The sequence below is a fragment of the Athalia rosae genome, chromosome 2, assembly GCF_917208135.1.
Source record: "Athalia rosae chromosome 2, iyAthRosa1.1, whole genome shotgun sequence".
NCBI classification, from domain to species: Eukaryota; Metazoa; Arthropoda; class Insecta; order Hymenoptera; family Athaliidae; genus Athalia; species Athalia rosae.
The window spans coordinates 6,138,378-6,156,571 of NC_064027.1; the positions used below are offsets into that span (position 1 = coordinate 6,138,378).

Genomic DNA, 18,194 nt, shown 5'->3' on the forward strand with positions numbered 1-18,194 from the left:
ATCTTGAGTTTCACGTGCATATTTATGGCGTATCAAGCTCCCGCTCATAATGCCTGTGCGAACATATTTGCTATCAATTTGAATGAATGCGGAAAAGATGAATAAGATGAGGCCAGTCGTGATTATTTTTTTCTTTTAAATTTCGAGGATGTTTTCAGCCTCTTTTCCTCTCGTTTTCTGATCTAATTTCATTCTCCTCATCTACATAATAATCTGCTCGATCCTTTTGCCGGTCCATATAATGAAACATTTACCACAATTGCAGATACAAGGAACTTGAAAGGCTTCCTAAGCTTCCCGTTTTAACCTTTTAGGGTAATAGCCAATTGTCTAGACTCTTTAACAGGTTGTTGATTCGCTTAGAATTTCCAATAATACCTCGTCAAAAGAAAATGCTGTACCGGATTCGATCGTCTGAATCGAATATCTTTGAACTAGCCGGATTCAGGGCCAAAAAATAAGTGACTCGTCGATCGTCGCGTCAGTTTCATTTTTGGTGGATACGTAGGATGTGGAAACATTCATACAAGATAAATTGGAATGATTGAATTACGCAGATGTATTATAATAACAACGTTCCATATTAGTGAAAAAATATTTAACAATTTAAATTCGCCCATCTTCAATTCGCAGAACCATCGGATGGGAAAATAATAATAGTTATTTAAATGTATGATCATTGGCTAAAATAAAAACCGCATACGGGGTCCTACGAATATATAAATTACTTCTGAAAACTCGAATATGGGTATAATATTTCGAATTCATCAATTAATTTAATTATAGTCATCAATTGATTACTACCATTTTTACGTACATGCAATTAAGTATTTAGAATATTCAAGCCTATACACCTTTTGCTTGTCAGGCACTTGACTATCACGTATTTGTTGCCAGTTGCATTATTAATGCCCTTACAAGAATATCAATAGAATCACTGACTAATCTCAGCTTGTCAGATAATGTAGCAATTCCAGTCTTTTCCTCAATATTTAAATCACCTAAACTGTTTAATTCTTCGAATGTCTGATTTTTTCTCATAATTTCGTACACTGTATTCACAGTTATTTTTTCATTAACATCTGTACTCACCGGAAAGAATTTTTTCAAATATCATCAGCCGCTGAAAATTATTGAAATGCATATTTACATTGCTAATATTCAGTAGGTGTCACTGGATTAGTTTCAAAAGTACTGGCAGTTGTGTCGGCGGGTATCAATGATTGAGTTTCTTCTCGAGACCATTTAGATCGGCAGCCGAAATAAGCCGCAGTTAAACATAGTGCAAATCCTATGACGCCTAAGGCAATGAATATGTAATGCCCCAACGTTGGCAGTGCCAAAAGGAACTTGATCTGCGATGCATAATTTGATGTTAGTCGTGCTTCCTGCCTGAACCATAGCATCGGAACGTATGTTTTTGGAATGCCACTCAGTATGCTGGAATTATTCAACGTTTTGATATGATGGCAGGGTTGATTCAATTAAAAAAAAAAAAGATATGATAATAACTTCATCCGGTATGGTTCTAATAAATTAATAGTAGCCGCTTACGATATTGAAGAAATTGGTTCGACCATGATATTGATCTGCATCTGTGCTTTGACATCTAGTGGAATTCCGGTGTTCTATGATAATCAAAAAAGTGAACGTCATGTTACCATTGAAATGAATTTTAAGGTAGTAAGTAGTCAATATTGAGATATAACTCGCCGGTTCTAGGGTCATTTCAAAGTTGTACTCTTCTTGTTTTGGGTTCATCCCGGAAATAGCATTTGCATACGAGTCGTCAGCAAGGTAGAAATGTGGTAAGCCGATGAACGCAGGTGCGCCAAACCTGCACTGGGATACGTCGAGTAATCCACTGGGTTGACACTCATCAGACTTGCTGCAATAACATGCTCTAGATGGAACGATGGATCCATTATCAAAGGTCCTCGAATCGGTAACAAATGTAGCACCTCTCAGGCCTGAGAAGAAGGAATCGTTGACACGTGTCAGACTAAGAGATCTGAAACATTAGGATCGAATCAGTTTATGGAAACTGGAAACTCTATTGACCAAAAATTGCTATTAGACCCACGTGCAAATATCAGGGGCAAATATCTCCACTGTATCTATTTCTCCGATCGGTGACCAAAGCTCACCCGTTGTGCCTCTAATCTCACTGCACTCTCCTTCCCAATGGTCTGATTTATTCCTATAGTTCCACAAATCTAGGACGCCTAGATCCGAGATATTTGGATTACCTGTGCGCATGTTGAATATACCGTCATAGGTAGTGGAGCCATTGCGCTGAGGGGTTAAAAAATTCATTAGCAAATTGTCAGCTCAAAGACATTAGAATAACGGTAATTAATTTACGTCATAGAACCATCCAAACTTGTCAAAGGGAATATTAAACCGCGACATATTGAGTTTTCTGGCAAAGTCCAGAAGTTGATCATCGTACCCCTCAAACAAAAGTTCTCTGACAGTTTTCGTTGTGAATAAAGTCTTTCTCAATTGTACCAGGACACCATTGACTATGATGCGTAGCCATCTTGGCTCATTCCGTATGGCAAAGCCAACTGTCTGGAAAAATAATATAAGTTTTTCATTCTTTTACGTAGTTCATGAGACATGAGTTATAGGACATGATCCCAGCATAGCTCTTGGGAACATACAGCAGAAATGACATCCAGGTTTGTTACTTTATCATCGAGAGTTCCATTTGACATGGACTCCTCAAAGTACCAGAATCTCTGCTGCCTAAACGTTATAGTACCATTATCATGCCAAGACTGGTTTACTTTTATATGGACTTCCCTGTGGATTAAAAAAAAAAGCCCCATTAACAATAGAACACAGGGCTCCTTGGATCTTTGTACTGGACAAAGTTTAGCTAAAATGTGAAGCTGCCTCACCTAAAGACATAGGGACCCATTTGCACAAAGTTAGGTTTGGTAGTAGCAGTGTTTGAGAATTCTTCAGTATTGGTCCAATTGTACAAATAGATATTGCAGTACATTGGAATTGGTGTCTTCTGCCACATGCCATAACTCTTCGATGTTGGGGTCAAAGTCAATTCCTGTTAACAGAATCTTTTCATTATCAAATGTTGCATTCATATAATACAAAGTTTAATCAGTCGCCATTAAAAATCATGAGAAAAATAAAAATACCTAATAGCAATTACTTACATCATCGAGAATGTTTTCAACTATTGGCACCCAGTATATTCCAAGAACTATAGAACTAATCAACAGTACTATACCAACTCCAAATATTATAAAAATCCCGCACTTTGTGATTGCCATTTTGGCAAATATCCTGAAACACATGAAAAATCTTTTTTAGACTTTACAATTGATGTCAAACTGGTCAAATCAAATTAAATCAGTATGGATACAGAGTTGCTTAGGGAATTGGGCAGTAAATTTTACCCTGGTGCTCGAACATTAGCATGTTTATTGCCAACTGAAGGATGCGTAATACCTTCATTTTGACATTCATTGGCAAGAAGAGGATCAGTAGTTATCGCACCGTAATTGTTGGTCATAATTATTTAGGTAGAAACACAATCTCTTTGTGCACCAAACCCAATCCGATCTCAAACAAAGCAGACAGGTTTTCTGAGATATCAAGATTTCCACTTTATCCGACTTCAAAGTTCAAACTCGGTTAATCATATGCGCCGCAAATAGCATGTGTGTCATTCTCGGAGTTAGCTTCAACAATGAATTCTTTTTACCGAACAGTTTAATATTTAACATTTGCTATAACGATGTATAGTCAACTACATGCAGACAATCAGCGTATTTTTAAGTATCTTCGTCACCGCAATGTACTTAGCGTGGTATTCGGCGAACTCGAAACACTGGTTAGGAAAAGTTTCAATGAACTGTGATCGCAAATCATAATAACAAATAAGCCAAGAACCAGTCCACCGATTATAGATAAGTGATAACGCGAAGATACGTCACAACCACATTGCCGCAGTCATGGCACTATGGCAGACTTTCGAATGTCGTCTGCACAGTCTCGTCTGTCAGAATAATGGCGCATATCTGTCAGAAAGCACGTGCACAGTTGGGGCGCAGCTAACTTCGCGCACTCGTCACGTGGTGTGTTGCAGTTTGAATTCAAATCATACCTGGTACATATCTTCAGTCGTTGACTGATGATTGGTATCAGTCAACGACGAAAGCCTAACATATTTTATTTATTTATGTATTTACCACATTTCAAAGTATAATATCCTATCTATTCTCAATGGTATAATTACGGATAGTATGATGGAAATGGGCATACGTATTTTATTTCTCGATTTTAGCCACCGTTTTGATTATTCAATATATGGCTTGCTTCAATTCAAGCACCTATAGTAATGTACATCTCTCTTACCCTGCATCCTTGGGTTCTGGACTCTTTGGCTTGTCTTTAAGCGGCGATGCTGGAGTAGCTTCTTTTTCAGTTGGCTGATTATTATTTGGCACAAAAATTGGCTCTTTACCCTGCGCGTTCGTATGTAATTCTCCATTTCCCGTACTACGAATAATATAGAAACCTCACAATTTTAAATTGAAAAATGTTGGATAGTAATTATGAAACGAAGATGGAAGTGCGGTGCAATACGAAAAATTACTACATGCTATATCTGGATTAATCAATGAAAACTTATACTAAAACAAGTTTCCGTTGTATATTCGAAGGCATCACCGAAAATTATGTGAATATCAGATCCTAAAGATGACACGAAGGGTCATCGAAACAAAAAGACTGTTATCATCCTAAAAAAACTTCAATGCCTTTGCTGCCGGCTATGCGAGCGTCGTCGACAACCACGCGTCGATAATTATTGATCAGAGATTTAATGCACGTGTGTGATCAGAGAATATCCTATATAAATTTACAGTGATCAGTACCACATGCATATTTGATGACTGAATCTTACTCAATAGCGGAGAGATCAGGTACATTATTATTAGAGTTGGTTACTGTTTGTAACTCTATTGATTCACTTTCGACGTGTCTCATGATGGCTTGTATTCACTTATATGTATATGCAGGATACACAACAAAATATTGAACGGAGCTGATTGAATAGATCTATAATTGTAAGTATTTATTTATTTACACTCAGCAGGAAATGTCTGTTGATGTTTATTACATCGAGTTAATTTAAAAAGTTCAAACGTCGGAGTTTTCTCGAGAATCGAGAAATGGTTTAATCTGTACGGATGTTCTTCAGTTACATCATCAAACAAAAGACCATCCATGCATAGTATTATGGCGTATTCCTCGATGATACTTTGCTGTATCGTCTAACAGATATAATTACATATGCAATGTTATATAAGAATGTTATTGTGAATATCAGTTATATCTTGTTAACTAAACGTTTTCCATTCATTTATTTATAAATTTATCTATTTATTTAATTACTTATTTTTGATCCAAATACTCAATCGCAACCGCGAAACGACGATATTAACGCGATGTTCTAAATGAACTGTGTGATCAGCTTCTTCATGTAAGATCGTGGTGGGGTGAAAATGAACGATACGATAATAGTTTGACGTGACCGATGAAAGAGACATAAAAAATCTAACCGGTCGAGGAAACTTATGACTCCGGATTACAGAATAGATTCTGGTAAATCACCGTTCATCGCGCCTCTTCATTCTTTACCCTAAACTTTCGTTCTATATTTTATCCCGAGTTTGTATATATATCTATGTCCAAATCGACGTTGTATACGGAATGGATAGATAAATACAGATACACGAGGTTGACGATTTTATTATACTTCCCCATGATAAGCGCGGGCGATTTCTTACATACACACGCATCACACGTAGCGATTATCTATCGTATACTTTCCGGAGCGCACGAAGCGGTTACATATACCTAAGGCTTAACACTACTGGACCAACAGCATATACGTTCAACTTGTATGATGTATTTTTTTTTTTTGAACAGACGAATTATCATGAACATGACGTATCTTCGGTATAGTAAGCGAAAACAAGAATTCTTAAGTTTATGCATGTATTACAAACTCGATCTCACTCTGTACAAAGTTCAGATTCACAGGATGCATGTGTAGATACAGAAGTTTTTACTACACTCACGTACGATTGGTTATCATCACTGCAAAGCACTGACGAATAAAATATACACGTATCTGCCCGTTCTCCAATTCTTAAATTACAGTTTCTTCGAAACATTTATTAAGTAATTAGATAATCTTTCTCTCATTATCACCGTCTTAGCGTATCACGTATTTCCTATTTTTATGTACCTATGTAATTATATAACATAGGGTATATTCGCATACACATTGGATTATCGATTCATTGTACGTACAATTGCATCAATGCATAGCTCGAACTGCTACAGCTTCTGGGCATGATGACCTGACATTTGGACTGATCGCGATACTGACAATTAGTTTTATCGGTTATACAATTCTATGGTTGTACGTGTATATACGATTGTCACTGATCATCAGGAGCTCTATTTTAGCAATCTAATTCTTATCATATATGTATTTTCCCAGATCAATCGATTAATCAATGTCACGACCGCAACGTCAGAATTATCGTGCTTTTAATACTTGAATGCAATCAATCAAACGATCGCAAACATCAGGAGCAACATTTACTAATTTAGTAGATTTCACTCCTCCTATCTTTCCTCAATCTACCACATACAAGAATTATAATCGTATGAAGGCATGTAGAATGTTGTATACGTATACGTACACCTATATCACATGTTAGGAATTAATATGTTCGCTGAAGTACATGATCAAATACGGATTGCGATATCGTTACTTTGTTCATAATCGTAGGATGCATGAGTACATTAAGTATCTGTGCGTAACTCATCTACTTTTTTACATTCCAGTAATATACAGATATGAAATTTTCATATTTTTTTCCTCCCCGTGCGCATATGTATATACTTTATTTCAAGGTGAAAAAATTGCTATTCAGGAGAATCGATAATCATATAGACGGCTTCTGGTGTCAGTCTCAAAATGGTTTTTAACTCCGAGATTTTTCCCTTGTGCCGTCGACACGATGTTCGGCGAAAATACAATTATCTGTAAGATACGAATCTCATTGTAAGCTACGACACGAGATCCTCAATGATTAAACTTTTCAAGGCATTTTACATGCAGGTGGCACTCGAGTGATGAGTGGTGGGTGACTAATTCACTCGACTTCAAAGTGAATGTTAAGACCTTGAATGCTTTCTGGACTTATTAATAAGTACTTATGCCATCTGTGAGGTACACAGTACGTATACACATATATTTCTGTGTACACCTGACTGCTTATACGAGAGAAGAGCATTCCGTATATGAAAAAAGCATTTCGGTAAATGTAGTTCAAATCAACGGGCGGCGCACGACTTCGACAAGTTCATGAATATTAAACATATTACCTGCAAGTGTGTTTATATACCATTTCCCCATTACCATAAGTATGCGAAGCCACTCGAAAATTATTATTTATTCGAGTTATTATGTCCCAACATAACGAATTGGCAATTAAATTGCAGTAGAAAGTTATTGCTAGCAACTTATGAAGAATTAAGAATATATCTTGCTATTTACAGCAGATTCGTAGTTTCTGGTGCTGTCATATAATCTGTGGAAAATGTATAACATTCTTTGGATGGCTGGAAAGTGAATTTATCGTACGATACTCTTGGACATTTTGCGCACACATATAGAGTGGAAAGAGAAAGCCCACGCGCTTGAATAATTTGTTTATTATACGTACGATACAAACCGGATCGCACTGTCTACAAGGTGTAAACTCCGACGTGGAAAGTCGGAAAGCTATGGATCTCTGTTTTGTTTTACTTGGAGTAGATTTGAATGGGTGACTAAATTTACTGCAGCCTCTATAGATTCACAGCAATCTAGCTACCAAATGAATTTTAGACTGTAGTATGGGATGTATATAATTTCGGGATTTTTTTTATGTTTACCTTAGACCTTACTCCTGTGTTGACCTTATAAATCCAATGACGTCAGGATGTAGCGGAGCTGCACTATGATGTTGATGGAAAATTATTTATCGTTGTATAATTAGTCACATTCCACAATTAGAAAAAAAAAGGAAAATCTCTGCAGGATAGGGGAATCGATTAAATGAACGCGGAAACAAGACCGCGGCGATGGTAGAACAACTAAGTGTGGAATGTCGCCGTCCGCGCGAGAGAATATGAAGAGGTCACCGATTTGGCAGTGGGTGGGGGAGGGAGTGGGATATAAAAGAAATGGATAGGAACCACCTGGAACAGATGGTTAAATGGTTCATCATCGTTGATAGCCAAAATCTGATCGATAAAAGGATCAGTGGAGCTGCCCTATAGAAACCCTCGAGTGTTTCTTACGATTCGAGAACCTATCTAAATTCGTGACTCGAAAAAATTTCAAGTGCTATATTCTTATTGAAAAAGTCAGTAACTGATCCACTCACCTGCCTGATTTGCAAATTGAGCTATGCTATACTTATTACGTAATCGGCGTTGGTTATAATCAAAAAGATGCGAGCTGTAGATGCAATTGTCAGATGATTATTACCAGTATAATCAGGATTACAGATAATGTACAAATGACTCACAACTGTTCGTTTGGACGGATTAAATTGACTAGAAAATCTATGACCTGTATAACTTGGAGCATAATTCTAACTCGTGTAAAAGATGCATGCAAGAGAAGTTCGACTTCTCAAATCATGATGGAACTGTTGGTACTGTTCATATCTTCCTGGAGTTGCGTGCGGTCACGAACCCTTGTGCACATTAAGCTGTATTCCAAAACGCCTATTCTCACGTTCATCTCCGAAACTTCATTCCTCATTTTTGTTATCGTTTTCTTAATGTTTATCAGCGGCGCTAGAACGAATAGATAAATAGTAATTCTCGTATCAAATAATATGACGGGTCGATGACATCAAGGGCGCACTTACTTCCGTCCGTCATGCTCGATCCTCTTTCATCCATTTCTCGCTTAACTTGCTCCAATTCGTCAGTGAGCTTATTCAGAGTTCTCGTTCTCTCTGTTACGCCCCCACTCACGTCTCTGTACTGCTCTTTCACCTTGGACAATTCTTCCTGATACCAAAAATTAGAGAAATCGTTTAAATACTATAACCTTCAACTTTTTGGGATAGACACTCAGCCAATAAACTCACCTGCAGTGATCGGAATTCATTCAGACCAGGTTCTAGCTGCCTATTCAGATACATTTCCCGAGTTTTAATTTTATCTAATGTGTTTCCGATATCAGAATGTAGCTTTTCTAATTGACTTTTTGTACCAGTAAGGTTTGCGTGAATGTTTGACCGATGCTGCTTCATCTGCTCCAAGTGAGCCCTCCAGTCGCGGGGATCTACAGCAGGGAATAAATTTTGAATTATTAGTCGAAAAAAGCTCAGACTCCTAAAAAGTATAACGTTCGTATGGCATACCAGTCTTCACTGTAACTTTCAACTGCGGTAGGACTCGCTCCAATTCAAGTTTCCATTCCTCCATATCTGTTGTTGACTCCAAAATATTTTCAGGCTTCTGAACATCATACTGCAAGAGAAAAACAAAAAATACCTGATGTCTTCAACATTCTAAATTAGTCATGGATTATTATTTTACAAGTTAGCCTAGTGTATTTACCATATTTTTTGCATATAGCTTGGTTATGTCGTCTACATGTAAGACATCATCCTCGTCTTCCTCTTCATATTCTGCCAGCATTTCCTCCTCAACTTTTTCCAGTATTAACTCTGCATCATCATCTTCTATTTCAGGTTCTGGCGTAGGATCGTCTGGGGGTATTTCTACCCTACCATTTGATCACATGTAAACAACAGTGAGTATATGTGGATACCAAGATATTAAATTGTGCTGTAAACTTGTGCTCTTCCTCACTTTTTCCACTTAAAATTGAGAACCTTGATAGCTTGGTCAGCTAAAGAATCAAGGACATAGACTGCATGTTCACCAACACCCTGCTTCAATTTATTTGGTGGGAATTCAATAGGAACTTCGATGGCCCTGAGGTGATCCAAGATTATGGATATGGTAGAATTGGGATCATCGTATTCCTGAGGCTGATCAAAATTAGTCCCAGCTTTTCTAATCAGCCATGCAGCCAGGGATGTAAACATATAAAACTGTTCTCCAGAGTTTGTTGGAACCACAAAATAGTGCCTGTTAATAATCGTAATGTGTGTAACCAATGGACAATATATGATACCATAGAAATGTGAATCAGAAATTCGAGCTACCTGTTTATGGGTTTCATTTTCATATTCTGTACGAATTCATCGTCGTAATTGAGAATCTTCAATTTTTCCATTAAATCCTCCATCCGTACATTGGCCACATAGGCCGCTGAAGGAGCAGCTGCATCTTCAATTACAATCTTCGGTGTTTCTCGAAACATTTTGTTACGATTCAGTTAAGCCCGTCTTCGATCTGTGGTGTCCCTCGTTATTCGCCGATAAGCATATCGCTTGATTTAATGAGACAGGCGATTATTTAGGGGCCGAATGAGCGAACCTTTGACAGATAAACAAATCTACTCGTCGGCGTAGACGATAGATGACAGCCCGCAGATGCACTTGTCAAAAATCAGTCTGCCAACACAGTCGCGTCTTGGTGCTAGGGAGTTTCATTTGCAGTTAGTTGGTGTGCGTTGGTAAGTAGAAGCGTGAAGTGTGCATTTTGTGGTTTTTGACATTCGGTAGCTCATGATTTTGTCTATAAGTAACGCAATAAAAAAAGTTGTAGTCCGACGTTTAACAGTAGGTTCAGGTGTGGGCTGTCTACACAATAATTCAAGTCGTATTTCAGGTCTTAATTCACAGTTGAATTAACCTCAACCACAATGATTTCCGAACCGCTACTATTTGCGTTTGCGTTGTTCGATACGGGTGCTGTGCTATTTCTACTAGTGTATTTTGTATCCTTTTACTTTATACATTAAGAATATTCAATGAATTACTTGTAATTCATCGTTCATAATTGATAATTGCTCGAGATAGCTGGTTCAGTACTCCGCTTTGTTTTTCTACAAATCTACCGAAGATTTCTAGGGACCTTATTGCCTTAAGGTTACATAAAGAGTGGCTGTGCTTTCCCTATGCCATAAAAAAGCGCTAAATTTGAATCCGCAAATTTGTACAATATGATATTTTAAAAAAGCGATTCCAGATCTACTTCAAACAACAGTAATTCGATAGTAGAAGGACAAAAATAATATAATCTCACGATTTGAACTGTTTTATCGTCCCATCAACGACTTTCTGTTTACATTAGTTTAAATAGATCTCCCACATTTACACGTGGCTTTTGTGTTTATTTTCCATTTGCGACCGTTTTAATACAACGGGCAGGGGACAATTAAGTTACGACTCACGTATTTCTTCTACCAAATTTAAAATAGCACTTGAGTAAACGATAAAAAATCAGCCTTTACCGATTCCTAAATTCTCTTGTTCCATATTTTTTCAGCTTGCATTTACGTGAATTTATTACTAATCTCATTGTTAGTTAAAGCCGTTTCAGCGGTTTAATCATCAGTAGTTTCACCTAACATTTGCATTCGACTGTCGAAACTTTCCATCCGATGAAACGATACGATATTATATGGTCCATTCAATAAGAAGTACCGGTATAAATTTTCCCAGCAGTTTGTCCATATGTTATACATACCGAGTCATGCCTGCGATATATGTTTTGAAAAGCTTGATTTATACGAGTTCCAGATGCCTTGACAGCGCATCATCCCGTTCACAATAAAACTCTTCGCTCAATGTCCCCTGGCGAGAGGCAGCAGCAGCTTATTTTGTTTTACAGTAAATACTCTACATTTTTTCCAAACAAAATGTCTTTGAATTTTTTATCTAAGCATAAAAAATAAAATAAAAATGATTCAAGGTAGTTTTACGGTTATACCAGTAAGTTGAAATCAAACGACCCGTGGGACGCGTTTTATCGTGTCGCTGGTCACGCGCGTAGATTCGATCAATTTAAACGAGAAAACTCAACCGAATTACCACGCATGTAACGATTACAATAGACGACGGAGATGCTATGGCATCTCATTGTCAAACGCCACGACACACGTTGCTTCATTTTATGAAATATTATCAATGATACTCGCATACGTGAATAAATACATTTTCGTACTTCGTTACAGACATTTGGTATAGTTTGACGACAAGACAAACTCAAACTTATCGCGCGTTTGCTCGTAACGTGAATTATATTGATATATAATGTGTAATGTGCATGTTTGCATACTGATATCAACTGACTAACTAAGGGGATATTAATTTTCGATATTCACGCGCTGGGAAACTAAATATACGAAAGTAGTTATCTAAACTAATAAATCCGAGTGAATTTTATCAGTGTTTGGAATTCAAAAATTTGAACGACCGTACGAATCGCGTTGAATCAATCGCACCGCTTACAGCAATATTTTGTTATAGGCACCCAGCTATAGTTCACGATCCTTTCCATATATTGGGGCCGCTCGTATAACATTTCCATGACATTTAGAGCTACCGGAAACTGTACCTGTAAAGTAGGATTCTATTATCAAGTGAATTCTCACTATTCCTGGGGATTCCTTGTATGTGCACTGTAGTTGTAAAGACAGTTTGATATTCTCACTCCAAGTACAACGAAAGATAAAAAAATCTGAACTATACGTCATAGGAACTGCAGAGCTGCAGGACTTTAATAATGAGAAGAATTGGCGTTCAGTAATTGTAGCTTTGTGACCTAGTTTTATTGGCATTATCTCTACCATCGTATCTGACTTTCGTATAAAATTTATACATAGGTATGCATTATACCTAGGCATGTAATACAACGGGGGTACACATACATAATATGTATAGCTGCAGAATATCGATCTGTGTTATAATAGGACTCGGAGGGCTAATCCTGGAAAGGATGAAATAGAGGGGAAGCACAGCCGTGTAGAAGATATAATTCCTAAGCTCTGTGATTGTTCTTGAAATAGGTTTTCCTTAATAACTATGAGACAGGTGATTACGCTGTCCGACCTGGAATGCGATTATCTCAATGCCCAGCAATGTTGCTCCAAATTGAACATGGTAATTTACGCATATATATTCATATTTATTCTATCCACCCACCTATTCCACTTAGCAGTTAAGAATTTGATCAACTGAAAACAAAAAACCATCGAACATATTCAAAGAATTTCAATACTTGATAAGAACGACATAACGCGGTTTTCAAATACACATTTAGTTCTCACCAACAAAGATACTGCTCACCAACTGATGTGGTCAGCGATAATAAGCTTAGGGTTTAAATACTTCTTTGCTAATTCCGTTTGTGCAATCGCACGTACGCACATGTATGGAACAGTGACCGCATATCATTACAAAAACATGTGGTCGGGCAAATGTATTTTTGAAATCGCATATTTGAACAATTATTTCAATGGAGCTTATAATTAGCATTGAAAAGTTCAGATTTATGCTCGCAAAGTTGTTTTTAGAAAAATTGGAAAAAAATGGAATAGTAATGCACACGATCGACATTGAATATTGAACCTCAGCGTGTATAATTTTCGTAATTATGGATATCGAGTTACCCAGATAACTGATCGCAAACTAGGTAAATATTAAGTGCTGAAAATGTTCCGATTATTGCTCGGGTCGATGTTGGTCGGAATATTGCATGAGCTAGCAGGTTGTGGTATAGCGGAACGCTCAAGTTTTCAGTCGACCAATACTTCATCAGCGTTATAACTTTACCCTTGTACCCCAGTACACTATACATATAATATACTTGATATTGAAAGCTCAAACTGATTCTCGACTATAATTGTACGTTTTAAGTTGTTTTACCAAGTAACAACGAGTTTCTTATCAGCCGCAACGTTGCCTGTCGTTCTGCAGTTGGCGCTACACTATATCGGTTGCATACTCCGGAATGCTACGAAATAGTCATACGAAATTTTTTATGTATCATGTAGGAATTATTCTTGGAGCGTAAATTTGATGTTTTTGAAAATGAAAAAAATAAAATTCCGAGTAGATCGAATCATCCTACACGGCCGAGATTTCGTGACTTTGGAGAGATGAAAAGTTTTAGAAAAAAAGCAATATCACTTAGCGAAACAGACGCTATATCACGTCGTAAAATATTAAACGCACATATGTACATATTCATAAACTCCTCCGACTTATATAGAATGAAGATTTTCCATTTCTTTCATTTTGATATTGCGGGCTTCGTACGGATTTGAGACAGCTGTGATAGTAATGCATAAAAATAACGTGGGGATGTATTTTAAACGTATCTGGAGAAAATTCTTAACAATCTATTCGAAACGTGCGCTAGGGAATCCCTCTGCGTACGTATTTTGTCACTTTCAAAAGTCTTACCATTTTTCAGTTATAATTCTTATTTTGGATGTTGTGTTATAACGCAGTGGGTAGTTCCGAAAATCGTTGGACACGTCTTCCTCGTATTGCTACTCCTTTTGCACGGCCAATGGATTTTGATGATCATTAATTTACCGATGGCTCTTTGGCTGATGTACGAATATTTTACAATACCAACCGGTAATATGGGTATTTACGATCCAACCGAAATCCACAATCATGGGCAGCTCAGGAAACACCAGAGGGATATCATGGTGTACCTCGGTTATTACCTCATATTTTTCTTCATTTATCTTTACTGGTAAGTCCTGTTTTAGTTAGTAAGTTGTTCATTTGTATAGGTATTTAACTCGTACGAATCGCCGCCAAAGAGGGAGAAAATCTTTGACAGGTAAAAAGCTGTCGGGGCTTATTGTTACTTTGTTCTACCACCCTTCGGGGGGTCAACCCAATAACAGGACCTACTACCGAGACTTCCGCCGACATAGGGGATGAACGATTTCAGAATAAAACTCGAAGGGCAATATACGCTCCTTTTGTTGCCACCGGCGAGCTACATTCATTTCCGCTCTTTCTTTCCTTTTCTGTTATCTGTTTTTCTGTTATTCTGTTGGTTTTCTTATTATCATCCTGAAAACCGTAGATAATCTTAACGCATATTTCGAAATTGTTTCGTCGTATAAAATAGAGTTTCTCGAGCGATTACTCATTATCTCATATCTTTGTGTTAATATTCGTATAAGTGTTCAGTGCAAAATTTTTTCAGTAACACAACGTGTAAAAATTTAAAAACTTTGATTTTTGCAGTATGATCATCGCTCTGCTCAAGGGGGACCCGATCAGGAGAAACGAAGACGACATGATTGAATTCTAGACTGTACATAACACAAATTACAATGATATCAATAACCTGTTATGTGATATGATCTTCTACTGGTTTATTTATCTATACATAATTTGTTTTTAATGTATAGCGCAGCCGTATGTTAATTTATTTACGATTACATTATATCATATACTGGATTTAATCGAGAGACTGATCCCCGCGCGCGGAGGAGAAAAATAAAAATTAGATAGTCGGAAATTCGTGTTAAGTGAATGTTGAAAAAAATATATTCCATACGATTAGCAGTCAGTAAGAGTTACTTTCCGATGCGATCGTTTACATCATAACATTGGTAGATAAATCGATATAGTTTTAATCAAACCCGTTTGAATTGAGTTGGGAGTACATGCCCTTGTGAAATTATCAGACTTCAAACGTTTTTCATTCATTCCTATCGCGATAAATACGCATTCTGATAGCTATCAACCCTTTGTTGAAAGTGCGGAATCGCCTATAATCTATACATATGTACGTATATTGCGCGCGGGTAAAACAATTTTATCTGATCGTCAAACGGAGCAGCCATCTCTTCGCTCCTGTAAGCCTAATTTCAATATCGCGTGATATACACGTCCCTTGCACGCTGTTATACCTAATCTCTTTTAATTCTTTAATTTTTTATTTTATCGGCGCTATCACATGTATTGTAAATAGTTAACACGCTATAATTGTACACGTATGTATGTTTTAATTGATACATATTACTCATAATTACATGCGCGGGCAATATAATAGTTAAGGGTGTATAAATTGTGAAAATTACAACAAACATGCACCGCATAAATATTATTAAATTCACCGCGTGTCACAAATATGTACAATAAATGCAACAGCTGGGTTAGGTGTCTAACTAACAATAAGTATAACAAGGGCGCGAGTCGATAAGTGGTGAATAAATTATGACGCATATATACGTATGTATACTAGTCACAGTCCGATCGATTCTATCGACTATTACAAATAACATAATGATTGTCAATTGATAACCGCCCGAGCTCTTGTTCAATATAAAAGAAAAAAAAGTTGCACATACGTATATTCTACATGGCATTATTCGACCTCGGCCGCCACTCCTTATTCACGCTTTCGCCTAGACTCATCTATTATATCATGTACTGGATATGCTATATTCGCCTATCAACGGTGCCGAGTCATTCTTTGAGCCAAGGTCAGATATTTGAGGGTGGCTAATTCTGCGATGGAAATCGCCCCTGCGTTTTTCTACGTCATTCATCTTGCTCCACAGAAGCGGCTTATACTGTGGAGATTCGCCGAACGCGGATTGTTAACGAAATTCGATGGAGAAAAAATAAAATAGAATACAAAAAATTTAAGATAAAACATAAATAACGAGTTGGCGGTATAAGGTATTTTAATTATATTTGAGTCAGGAGGTCGTTATCTACGTAATTTGATCGTCTAAAATGCTGCGTGCAGACGTTTACATTCAGATGCAGATGTAGGATAGAAAAATTCGTATAAAAGTCTGAGGGTTCCATTGTGTATATATTTATGTTATTTCTTTTTCTTCTCATTCTTGGCGATCGATGTGAGATGGCTGGAAATCTCATCGGTCGTGGTAGAATAAAACTTGTATTTACGTTCTACGACATCCCTTTAAAGTCTAGCTCAAATACACAAACTCGCATGCAGGAACGAGAAATTTGATATCGAGTCCTTTATCCGAGTAATAAATCACTGAATATTTAATACTTTATTCAAATAAATAAATCAATAGAAAAGTACGTTATGTTGGTATCGCCGGAACAATAAATGTATGCATGTTCTTTTATACAGAGATATTGTTTGGTAAAACGTTTGTATAGGCATGTGGGATATACCATGTACGTATTACAAATCAATTTTGTAGAGTCTGCGCGTATTTTGGGAAACGACGCGTACCCCTTTTCACGCTCGGACATTTAATGCGGACCCGCTGGCGTCGGGTATTACACGATATTTCTATTTCATTTTTATATACAATATTACATACGAATGTTTATTTGTCAGGCACAGCGCGACGCCAATGAATAATACGATGCTGCAGTCTTTAAATTGAACGGCGGAGCGATTGAATTCTATCGTGTGTATAGAAATGAGCAATGATCATATTAGTTGTCGGAAGAATACGCGAAATTCTTTACTCATCGTCACGATACTGAATGAAGATTTCAACGTTGGTGCAGCCTGACACTTTGAACCTGTGATTGGTTTTTTTTTTTTTTTTTTCAAAGGTCGAACACAGAACTAGCGAAGTCTATTATTCGAGCCCTGCTCGCAATTTGTCTTAAATTGCGTGTGGATTAAAGCTCTAAAAATAGGATTACTACCGGAGGGCATGTAATGGTGACGAACATGCGATTTGCGTGTGTTTTACATTCGACCGTTCAGAATTGAGGGAGGAAATAGAGGAAGACAGAGGGAGTCTGGAGTACTTGGGTTAGTGCGAAAGGGGAACGTTTAACTTTGTTTAATACCAACAGTAATGAGCCAAGATTGGATCAATTTAATGATAGCAGTAAAATTTATCAGGTCCCTTTTTCCTTCCATCAAATCTCAAATCACCGACTCTCCCCCTTTTATTTCATTCGACGTTTTTTTATACTCAATATTCCGAGCTATAACATACATCATTGAGTAATCAAGTACTCTCAAATGATGAAATCTTTATATTCACATTAAGCGATCCGATATTAATTAATATCAAAATGTCGGCTACGTCTTTCCAACTCAAGAAACGAATTATCGTACGCGTCAATCATCATTTTAAGTTAGGAATAATTTGCTACCGATCACCGCTAGTAAGAAAAGCTGAAAGTTGACTTGATAGCTGGATACGGTAGTTGGTTTTCACTCTGATACCACTCCTA

At 37.2% G+C, this 18,194-nt stretch overlaps 3 protein-coding genes and 1 long non-coding RNA gene across 12 annotated transcripts in view; 2 read left to right on the top strand and 2 right to left on the bottom strand.

The window, feature by feature from the left end:
- LOC125499867 overlaps positions 1-10,069 on the top strand; it is a 40,588-nt gene extending 30,519 nt beyond the window's left edge. Inside the window, exon 3 of the long non-coding RNA XR_007276885.1 lies at positions 9,810-10,069. This is a non-coding gene — a long non-coding RNA (uncharacterized LOC125499867). The remainder of the gene's footprint in view (positions 1-9,809) is intronic.
- LOC105684630 (protein croquemort-like) lies at positions 561-8,207 on the bottom strand. Of its 9 annotated transcripts, none has more exons than XM_012398135.3 (10): positions 7,990-8,207; positions 4,387-4,530; positions 3,183-3,312; positions 2,907-3,070; positions 2,667-2,808; positions 2,365-2,574; positions 2,084-2,295; positions 1,714-2,011; positions 1,555-1,628; positions 561-1,440 (listed from the first exon to the last, which is right to left on the bottom strand). In XM_012398135.3, exons 3-10 carry the CDS (start codon positions 3,297-3,299, stop codon positions 1,155-1,157), a joined length of 1,503 nt encoding a protein of 500 aa, XP_012253558.2. In that variant the 5' UTR covers positions 3,300-3,312; positions 4,387-4,530; positions 7,990-8,207; the 3' UTR covers positions 561-1,154. The 9 variants fall into 9 exon arrangements, with proteins under 9 accessions (XP_012253558.2, XP_012253551.2, XP_048505812.1 ...); XM_012398128.3 differs by lacking the exon at positions 7,990-8,207 and adding an exon at positions 6,055-7,391; XM_048649855.1 differs by lacking the exon at positions 7,990-8,207 and adding an exon at positions 6,352-7,386.
- On the bottom strand, positions 8,559-10,683 carry LOC105684561 (intraflagellar transport protein 57 homolog). Its single transcript, XM_012398013.3, has 7 exons — positions 10,290-10,683; positions 9,931-10,212; positions 9,676-9,844; positions 9,477-9,585; positions 9,201-9,397; positions 8,976-9,120; positions 8,559-8,901 (listed from the first exon to the last, which is right to left on the bottom strand). Exons 1-7 carry the CDS (start codon positions 10,445-10,447, stop codon positions 8,735-8,737), a joined length of 1,227 nt encoding a protein of 408 aa, XP_012253436.2. The 5' UTR covers positions 10,448-10,683; the 3' UTR covers positions 8,559-8,734.
- Positions 10,684-10,709: 26 nt separating this feature from the next.
- Positions 10,710-16,360, top strand: LOC105684562 (protein cornichon homolog 4). Its single transcript, XM_012398014.3, has 4 exons — positions 10,710-10,966; positions 13,065-13,133; positions 14,486-14,739; positions 15,246-16,360. The coding sequence occupies exons 1-4, from the start codon at positions 10,892-10,894 to the stop codon at positions 15,310-15,312; spliced, it is 465 nt and encodes a 154-aa protein (XP_012253437.1). The 5' UTR covers positions 10,710-10,891; the 3' UTR covers positions 15,313-16,360.
- Positions 16,361-18,194: the final 1,834 nt, after the last annotated feature.